Genomic DNA, 10,383 nt, shown 5'->3' with positions numbered 1-10,383 from the left:
GGGATGGGGGTGGGGGCTGCTTAACAAAAGAAAAGGCCTGCTGAGGAGGAATGCTGTTTTGCCTAATACTCTAAAGCTGGATGGATTTAGAACCCAGAGTATCTGTTATTATTAATGGCAGATTGATGGCCTAAGAACAGAGAGAATTCTAGGTCAGGAATGTTTTGCGCAAAGTCGAGGCTGCGCCTGGCCATTGGAAGATAAGAGACAAATGGTGAGTTGCCCCGGGATAAATGGCTCTGGTTAGGGTTTGCTCCTCCCGCTCTTGCCCCGCTGCCCCTGGATGACAGGGAGCAGACCTGATGTGTTTTTCTGACTTCTAACCGCCTGCCTTCGTGTTTAGGCAGCAGACAGACTTCTGTTATAAACACAGCTCAGCAGAAAAGCTCCCTGGGCCAAGTACGGCTGCGGCTGCGTTTCTAGTATTCTAATTGTCCTTTGATGTTTGCCGTTTCTTTAGGTCCCTCACGATTCTCTCCGGAACACGCCACAGTGCCCAGACACAACAAAGTGGATATTCCATACAAACTTGATGACTAGGTTCCAATTTGGAGAAGAATTTGAGAGGGGGCACTGTAGAGTGACAAATGGCTCACTTCTCCGGGGTCTGTCTCTCCCCGTGTGAGTGCCTAGATGAAAGGTCTTCGGTCATTCTTTGTCTCACGATAGTTCAAAGGCTCTCCCGTGGGGCCAGGCCATGTTTTATGAAGCATCCTTGCCTTGAAGGCAATGATTGTTGGGTGGTAGTCACACACTTGGAAGCAAATGATTATGATTTTGCCTTCTAGAACACGGGTGTTTGCCTCAACAGCTCAGTTTCACTCTGCGGGAAAGGCCAAAGGTCAGGGATGTGTGGGTCACAGCAAGACTCTTTGTTTTGGTGTCAAAAAAGCGGATGGTTTTCCTTACCCATTTCCCCAAAGATGCCGCTTTCTGGCTACACAGGCTTACGCGCTATCTCCTTGCTCTCACCGGGTTCAGAACTTTTTTTTTCTATGCTTCTCATCTTCCAACCCCGAAATTCTTACCCAGCTGTCAGCATCTGGGACAAAGCACCAGTAGTCTGAGAATTGGGGTCAGGGTTGAACATATATATCAGTCCAAGGAAAACACGTGAGGCCCCACTGGGAAGGCAGAACAGACTCCTGCGAGTTGTCCACTAGTCACCATATATGCTGCGTGGCACACAAATGCCACACCACCCACCCACTCCCGCCACAGGTACACACACTTAAAAGAACCTCTGTGTTTAGCAAGGAAAGCAGGGCTGCTTCATAAACTGCTGTCAACAAAACCTCTGTATCCGTAAATTAATATGCAATAAGTTCTGACATTGTGAAACGAAAAAAAAAAGAAAGAAAAAAAAGAAAAAACGTGAGGCTGGGTATGCAGCTTGGGGCTGCAGTTCATAATCACAAGGTTCTGGGCTCAGTTTCAGAGAAGGAGGGAGGATGGGGTTGGGGGCAGAAAAGCAAAGCAATACTACGATGAGGAGAATGATAGGAAATTATGTGTTTTTTTTGTTTGTTTGTTTTTTGTTTTTTCGAGACAGGGTTTCTATAGCTTTGGAGCCTGTCCTGGAACTAGCTCTTGTAGACCAGGCTGGTCTCGAACTCACAGAGATCCGCCTGCCTCTGCCTCCCGAGTGCTGGGATTAAAGGCGTGCGCCACCACCGCCCGGCAGGAAATGATGTTTTAATTTCATTTTTAGTCTGTGTGTGTCTTCATGAGTTCATGCACACCCTATGCATGCAGGTGTCCATGGAGACCAGAAAGGGGTTTCAGATCTGTACCAGGTTTTTAGGGCCACCAGCTCCCAAATCATGAGACAGAGGCTTATTATTACTAGTTTTGAGTGCTCAGCCTAGCTTAGGTCCATTTCTGGCTAGCTTTTTAAATTAACCTGTTTCTCTTTATCTACCTTTTGCCTCGGTGCTTTTTATCTTTCTTCCTCCTCAATATCTTACTTTCACTGCCTCTTGTGTCTGGCTGGCTAGGGGCTGCCTGGCTTCTTTACCTGGGCATGGTTCTTTCCTCCTTCTCTGGTTCCTCTGTCTCTGGAACCTAAATTTCTCTTCCTACTTATTCTCTCTGCCTGGTAGCCCCTTCTATCTCTTTCCTGCCTAACTATTGATGGTTCAGGTTTTTTTAATTTTTTTATTTCTTTTAAAGATTTATTTATTTATTATGTATATAGTATTCAGCCTACATATATCGTATAGGCCAGTAGAGGGCACCAGATATCATTACAGATGACTATGGGAATTGAACTCAGGACCTCTGGAAGAGCAGTCAGTGCTCTTAACCTCTGAGCCACCTCTCCAGCCCCCCAGGTTTTTTATTTTGATTTATTTATTTACTTATTTATTTTTGTTTTTTTGAGACAGGGTTTTCTGTAGCTTTGGAGCATGTCCTGGAACTAGCTCTTGTAGATCAGACTGGCCTCGAACTCACAGAGATTCACCTGCCTCTGCTTCCCAAGTGCTGGGATTAAAGGTGTATGCCACCACCATCCGGCTTTATTTATTTATTTATAATAAATTAATTTATTTATTTTGGTTTTTCAAGACTGGGTTTCTTTGTAACTTTGGAGCCTGTCTTAGAACTCGCTCTGTAGACCAGGCTGGCCTCAAACTCACAGAGATCCACCCGTCTGGGCTCAGATCTTCCAGTTTGACAGTGCAGTTTTTTATTAGACCAATAAGGTGCCTTAGGCAGAAAAGGCGAAACAAATTCAACATATCTTTACATAATTAAACAAATGTAGCATAAACAAAACTAACATACCTTTACAGTTAAAATACTATTCTGCAACATAAACAAATGTAATACATCTTTGCCTGTTAAAATAACATTCTACAACATAGTTCCCCTGAAATTGGAGGTACAGACATTTGTGAGCCACCTGCTGTAGGTACTGGGAATTGAACCCATCCCCTACAGGAGCAGTGAGTGCTCTTAACCACTGAGCCATCTCTCCAGCCCCAGGAATAATTGTTTACTATACTTATTATTGTGTGTATGGGTGTGGGCTTGTAAATGCCACGGTGAGTGAAGGTCAGAGGCCAGCTGGCAACAGTCGGTTCTCTCTTACCATCTGTGGGTCCCGGGGATCAAACTCCAGTTGTCAGGCTCGGCCATGAGTACTTTCACCTACTCCTCTGTTTTGCGGGCTGGTGATAATTTCCTCTTCCACTCAAGTGATGAATAAGTAGTGACCACATATAGGCTGTTTGCTTTAGTTCTTAGTGCTAGGGATCTCCAACTGAGGGCCTTGAGCTTTCTAGACTTTATCACCAAGGGAGGGAGAGAAGTGAAGAAAGGAGAGAGGAAGGAAAGGAGGGAGGCAAAGTAACATCTTCTACATGCCAGGATTTCAGCTGTGTGCTACTGTGCTCAGCTATATTCTCCCTCCTTTTCTTTTCGAGACAGGGTTTCTCTGTGTAGCCTGGGAGCCTGTCCTGGAATTCACTCCGTAGACCAGACTGGCCTCGAACTCACAGAGATCTGCCTGCCTCTGCCTCCCGAGTGCTGGGATTAAAGGTGTGCTCCACCACCACTTGGCTATATTCACTTTTTTTTTAAAAAAAAAAGATTTATTTATTATGAATACAGTGTTCTGCCTGCATGTATGCCTGCAGGCCAGAAAAGGGCACCAGATCTCATCATAGATGCCTGTGAGCCACCATGTGATCGCTGGGAATTGAACTCAGGTCCTCTGGAAGAGCAGCCAGTGCTCTTAACCTCTGAGCCGTCTCTCCAGTCCTATATTCACTTTTTAAAAAACATTGATACAGGCTGGAGGCTCAGAGGCCCTGAGTTCAATTCCCAGCAACCACATGATGACTCACAACTGTCTACTTTTTTTTTTTAAAGACTTATTTATTTTATGTGCATTGGTGTTTTGCCTGCATGCGTGTCTGTGTGAAGGTGCCAGATTCCCTGGAACTAGAGTTACAGACAGGTGTGAGCTGCCATGTGGATGCTGGGAATTGAACTCAGGTCCTCTGGAAGAACAGCCAGTGCTCTTAACCACTGGGCTATCTCCCCAGCCCCTCCCAACTGTCTATAATGAGATCTGGTGCCCTCTTCTCCCATACAGGCAGACACGCAGGCAGAACACCATATACATAATTGCATGTTTATCATGATGATGCTGACATGCAAGTGCAGGTGTATGTGTGACAAAGAGCACACGAGGAAAACTCTCAAGGGTTAACCGTTCTCTTCAACCACGGCTTCTAGGAATGGAGCCCAGCTGCTCGGGCTTGTGCTGCGAACACTGTTACCTGTAGAATAGTCTTGCCAGGCCTACATTCACTTGTTAAGAAAACTTATTTATTTCCTTATTGGGGTATATTGGGGGGGGGTGAGTGGAGGTCAGAGGGCACAAACCTTCCAGGCTGTTGTTCACTTTTGAACTGGATTTGGTTCCATGTATTTTATAGGGAGTTGGGACCTGGATTCCATGAACACATGCATAGTTTGTTCTATATGCTATAAGTGTTATAGCTCTGAGGGGGAAGGTGTCCTGGCAGTTGGGAGCCAAAGAATACCATAAAAGTCACACCACACAACAAGCTTCACACAAGAGATTTGTTGGGAAAAACACAGGAGGGTGGCTGCCTCTGCCTGGGAGAGAGGCAGGAGAGAACTGAACTGGAGGCAGGCTTTACACAGGGTTTCTTGTGGTGGAGAGGGAGAACTTTCAAGGTGGCCTGGGATTGGTGGGATTTTATGGCCTAATTTTGGGCAAGCTCAGGGATTGGTGGAACTTCAGAATCAGGGATTGGTGGGATCTCGGGGTCTGATCTGGGACTCTTTTTCCCTGTAGGATGGAGCTCAGCTGCCTGCGTCTCAAGGGGCTGGAAATGGCCATTAGAGTCATCTGTGGCTGGGGCCTGGCTACTTGTACCTCAAAGGTCTTACATTTACAGTTGTTAGCTGCTGTGAAGGTGCTGGGAATTGAATCCAAGTCCTCTGGAAGAATAGTCAGCACTCTCAACCACCGAGCCATCATCTCTCCAGCTCCATGTTGCCTGCTTTTAGACAATGTTGGGGATTGAACCCAGGGTTCAATGCTAAGCAAGCACTCGACCAACTGAGTTACAACCCCAGTCCTCAAAATAAAATGAAATACATCTTTCTGTTCATATTTACTTTTGAGACACACATGCAAAAGTTCCCAAACAATTCTAAAAGCTCATACAGTATTTACTAAGGCTACATGTTATGATTCTATAGTTTTTTTTGTTTGTTAATAGGGTCTTTCTTGCTGTGCGGCACAGGTTACTTCAAACTCACCATGAAGCTAAGGCTGCCCTGTCTCCTGTAAAGTGCTGGGATTTGTCAGGCATGTACCACACCTGGTAGACAGTGTCTTTTCTCTTAGCTCTGGCTGTCCTGGAACTCACTATGTAGACCAGGCTGGCCTCAAAGTCAGAGAGGTACACCTGTCTCTTCCGCTCAAGTGCTGGGATTAAAGGCTTGTGCCAACACGCCCAGTTTAGAGTCTTTTCTGACAGAGCTTTTAAAACAGCTTCCTTAGCCAGGCAGTGGTGGAGCCTTTAATCCCAGCACTCGGGAGGCAGAGGCAGGCAGATCACTGTGAGTTTAAGGCCAGCCTGGGCTACAAGAGCTAGTTCCAGGACAGGTTCCAAAGCTACAGAGAAACCCTGTCTCAGAAAGACAAAAACAAACAAACAACAAACAAATAAACAACAACAACAACAAAAACCAGCTTCATGCCCAACTGTGGTGGTGTACATCTTTATTCTCAGTACTCAGGAGGCAGAGGCTAGTCTGGTCTACAGAGTGAGTTCCAAGACAGCCAAGGTTACACAGAGAAACCCAATCTTGAAAAACCAACCACATCAAGCAACTAACCCCTGCTCTCTATCCTGTTAAATGTTAAAAGTGCAGCTAGATAGAAACATGAAGTTTTAGAAGCAAGTAGGTGCAGGGAAAGGAGGGTCAAGTGGAATAAGCTCCTGAAATCTCAACTCCACGATGCCAGGTTAGCAGGCCATCAAGGGCAGGCTTTCCCATTCTATTCATGGGGAAAAAGGAGGAAGAGAAGGGAAGGGCATCAGGAACTCAGATGGCATAGGACTAAGTCCTTGGGAACCTAGAAGCATGGAGCTGTTGGAGGCAGGAAGAACCCCTACTCTGGTATTTCCCTGCCTGTCTCACTGTGTAGCTCTGGCTGGCCTCCAACTCAGAGACTGGCCTGCTTTTGCTTCTCAAGAGCTGGGATTAAAGGAAGAGCCCCGCCATGCCCAACTTGACTGTAATTCTTTACTCTATCGTTGAGGTGCTGGAGAGAGTTCAAAGACATAGTGCAATGGAGGCAGAGCTAAAAGTAGCAGAGGGGACTCGTTTTCTTTCTTCTGACTGATGGGAGGGCTGTTCACGTTGTGGGAGGAGTTTCCTTACTCCTCACTCAGAGTGTCGGATATGGGTAACCCTTCACACCCACTGTATGGGAAAAGTAAGAGTTGGGACACCTGAATTTATGACCTCAGGCTCACAGCACAGCTGACACATAGGGGACTGGGTTCCGAGAGGACCGAGGGTAATGGCAACAGAAGTGCTGAGACCAGCTTTACCTGGACACTGTCTCTGCTTTGGGGTATTCTAGCAACTACCATTCATAGTGGGCCGGCCTCTTTGCATAGCCATTTCATTTAGTCTTTACCTAAGCTATTTAGACCGTATTATCCCAGTTTACAGAAGAGAAACCAGGCCGGGCGGTGGTGGCGCACGCCTTTAATCCCAGCACTCGGGAGGCAGAGGCAGGTGGATCTCTGTGAGTTCGAGGCCAGCCTGGTCTACAAGAGCTAGTTCTAGGACAGGAACCAAAAAGCTACGGAGAAACCCTGTCTCGAAAAATCAAAAAAGAAAAAAAGAAGAGAAACCAGAATTCGTCATCTGCTGGTATAAGAGTCACTTGATATGGCTTGACAAGGACAAGAAGTCACAAACTGGGACGATCGTTGGGACTATACACGTCAATTTTGCTGAATTTCGGTCTGTTCCGTAGTTCCCACGAAGATCCTAATGCGCAAGCGCAGACTGCCCTGGCGCGCGTCTTCGAGGGGCCCCTTGCACAGGCCGCGGTCGCCCTCTGCTGACTCAGTGCGGAAGCGCGCGGAGCGTGAACGTTAAGGAGAGAGTCCTCTCGCCCGGTAGAGGGCGCCATGCAACGTCCGGCGTAACTCAGCTTGTGTGGCCCTTCTATGAGGACTTCCGGTCTGATCTCGCTGATTCGTGCTGTGGCGCTCAACGTTCTTGAGATCACAGTAAACAAGAGACGTGCGTCGACCCGGAAGTAGAAACTCTTGCTTCACGTTCTGGCCGACCGGAAGGAGACTGAAGGGAAGTTGTAGCCATGGCTGTGGCCGTGGCTACCGCCGGGGTCCTAATGAGCTCGGAGCCCGGCCCCGCGGAAGAACTCGCTAAACTCGAGTACCTGTCTTTGGTGTCGAAAGTTTGCACGGAGCTGGACAATCACTTGGGCATCAACGACAAGGATCTGGGTGAGCTGAAGGAGCTCCCTCTGGCCTTTGAGTTTGGGGTCGAGGGAGGCAAGAGAAAAGTGGTTGACGGTTGTGTGTTTGTCATCGGGACCTCGGGCTCCGGGAACCTGTGGCAGTGGCCTCTGCCTGAGAGCCCTTCAGACTGCACTGTTAGAAACCGTTTCTCAGCTCTGCCGGTGAAGGCTGGGGCTACCATTGTTTTTCAGCTCTGAGTGGTTATACGGCTTTAACAATAGCTGCAGCAGCCCCCGCGAAGATGATGGTGGCGATTAGGGCTGATATTTTCTAGAAGCTCACGAGATATTTGGGGTAGCTCTCCATCTTCATTATCTTGTTAGGTCATCGCTACCCCGAGTAGTAGTAGTCAGCGTTTGTGCTTTGAGCTGGGTTCTTGACTATTCTCATATTCTTGTCTGTCTAGGGGCAAGCTATGACTAGGGAACCCAAAAAGAAATTAAGAGAGGGTGTGTTTGTGAGTCAGGACCATGTGGGGAGCAATTCCATTTGATAGGGGCAGGGTTGCTTCATTTGTTACAGGAGAAAATAGCTGTGGATGGACGAAGATTTAGACATGGGTGGTAGAAAGATGAGTAAAAGGTGTCATCTGTTTTTTATTCTTAAATATTTTTTTTCCTTTATGTAGTTGGGTGTTTTGTCTGCATGTGTGTCTGTGCCTCTCATGGGTGCCTGGGGCCTGCAGAGGCCAGAAGAGTGTTTCAGGTCCCCGGGGACTGGAATTACAGACAGCTGAGGGCCAGCTTGTGGGTCCTGGGAATAGAACCTGAGTCCTCTGGAAGAGCAGTCAGTGCTATTAACTTGTGAGCCTTCTCTCTAGACCCAAGTATTTTATTTTATTTTACTTTATTTTGTTTTATGTGCATGAGTGTTTTGTCTGAATGTATGTCTGTGTGTCAACTGCGTGCATGGAGCCCACGGAGGCTATGGATGCCTTGAAACTGAAGTTAAAAATTGTTGTGAGCTGCTATGTGGGTTCTGGGAATCAAACCAAGGTCCTTTGGAAGAGCACACCCTCTCATTTTCATAAGGGCTCCATCTCACTGCCGGGCCATCCCCGCAGCCCCGATTTTCCTGTAATTTACTGTCTTTATTTTGATGTCTATCCCTGATGCAGTCCTTTGTCTTGGGACAGAAGAACCTTGAATGGGAACTCTCTGAACTCACATTCTGGCCTGGTAGCAAGCATGTTTTTGCTGTTTCTTCTCTTTAGCTTATTTTCAGCTACTAGCAGAGATCCCCAGCTCTGGTTTCTCTTACTGTTTCTCTGACCCCCATGCTTGAACTAAAATGTATGGATTTCATCTCCCTCTCCTAGCAGCTGCTAGGAATTTCAGCTTGCTTGTCCTGTTGTTTGCTTTCAAACACTAATAAATTTTTCCTTGAGCTTCAAAAACTAAATAAAAGTAGTTTCTTGGGACTGGAGAAATGGCTCAGTGGCTAAGAGCAGGGCTACTCTTCCAAAGGATGTGAGTTAGATTCCAGCACCCATACCCATGTGGTGGCTGGCTTACAGCCGTTTGTAATTCCAGTCACAGAGGATCAGCACCCTCTTTGGCTTCTGCAGGCACCAGGCACGATTGTGGTATACATGCAGGCAAAACATCCATCTTAAGGTTTTCATCGCTGTGAAGAAACACCATGACCACAGCAACTCTTTAAAAAACATTGAATTGGGTGGCTTGCAGTTCAGAGATTCAGTCCATTAATGACATGGTGGGACATGGTGGTGTGCAGGCAGACATGGTGCTGGAGAGGGAGCTGAAAGTTCTATGTCTTGTCCAGGCAAGAGGAAGTGAATTGAGACACTGGGTGTTATCTTGAGCTTATATGAGACCTCAAAGCCCACCTCCACAGTGATATGTTCTCCAAAAAGACCACAATTCCAACAGGGCCGCACTTCCTAATAGTGCCTCCTATTTGGGGGCCATTTTCTTTCAAACTGCAATACCCATACACATGAAATAAATTATTTTTAAAAAATTAATTTTTTTTTCTTTTGCACTAAGTAGATTATAGTTTTTAAGGCTATTGGGGCACCTGGTTAGTTTTTTTGTTTTGTTTTTGTTTTTTGAGACAGGGTTTCTCTGTAGCTTTGGAGCCTGTCCTGAAACTAGTTCTTGTAGACCAGGCTGGCCTCAAACTCACAGAGATCCACCTGCCTCTGCCTCCAGAGTGCTGGGATTAAAGGCGTGCATCACCACTGCCCGACTAACGTGATTAGCTTTTAACATACTTGAAACAATCTCTAGATGGAGTTCCCATTTTTAATTCCTTTAAAACTTTTGTCATTTACAGCTGAGTTCGTGATCAGTCTTGCCGAGAAAAATACCACCTTTGATACTTTTAAGTCTTCTCTGGTCAAAAATGGAGCAGAATTCACAGTATGTATATCTGAAGACTCTGTTTTTGTTTTTTTCCTTTTTGTTTTGGTGTTGCTATTGAATTTAAATTTTGATAGGACTAAAGGATTTCAGGTAGGAAGGGGACAGTTTGTACATACCAGTTAAACAACCCGTCAATGTATAATGTGCCATGCTGGCGAGGGAGCCGGGTTTCCAGTGTGGCTTCCCTAGGATGTGGTAGGATTTCCATCATAAAGTCTCTGCCGATGTTTATGCTCTTGTTCTGTGCTCAGGAAGTCAGGAACAAGAGGTGTTGGAGGCAGTTTTAAAAGATGGGAAATCAGCCGGGTGGTGGTGGCGCACGCCTTTAGTCCCAGCACTCGGGAGGCAGAGGCAGGCGGATCTCTGAGTTCGAGGCCAGCCTGGTCTACAGAGCTAGTTCCAGGACAGGCTTCAAAGCCACAGAGAAACCCTGTCTCGAAAAA

The 10,383-nt window shown here is 46.6% G+C and overlaps 1 protein-coding gene across 2 annotated transcripts in view; it reads left to right on the top strand.

Annotated features, from left to right (window-relative positions):
- The first annotated feature begins 7,367 nt into the window (after positions 1-7,367).
- Dhx8 (DEAH-box helicase 8) overlaps positions 7,368-10,383 on the top strand; it is a 33,406-nt gene continuing 30,390 nt past the window's right edge. For both annotated transcript variants that reach the window (XM_005369154.2, XM_026777022.1), the window contains exons 1-2: positions 7,368-7,538; positions 9,852-9,937. In XM_005369154.2, coding sequence (XP_005369211.1) covers positions 7,391-7,538; positions 9,852-9,937 — 234 coding nt within the window. In that variant the 5' untranslated portion in view covers positions 7,368-7,390. The remainder of the gene's footprint in view (positions 7,539-9,851; positions 9,938-10,383) is intronic.

This window comes from Microtus ochrogaster, unplaced genomic scaffold (assembly GCF_000317375.1).
Source record: "Microtus ochrogaster isolate Prairie Vole_2 unplaced genomic scaffold, MicOch1.0 UNK44, whole genome shotgun sequence".
Classification (NCBI taxonomy): domain Eukaryota; kingdom Metazoa; phylum Chordata; class Mammalia; order Rodentia; family Cricetidae; genus Microtus; species Microtus ochrogaster.
This window is presented reverse-complemented; position numbering and strand designations above follow the sequence as displayed.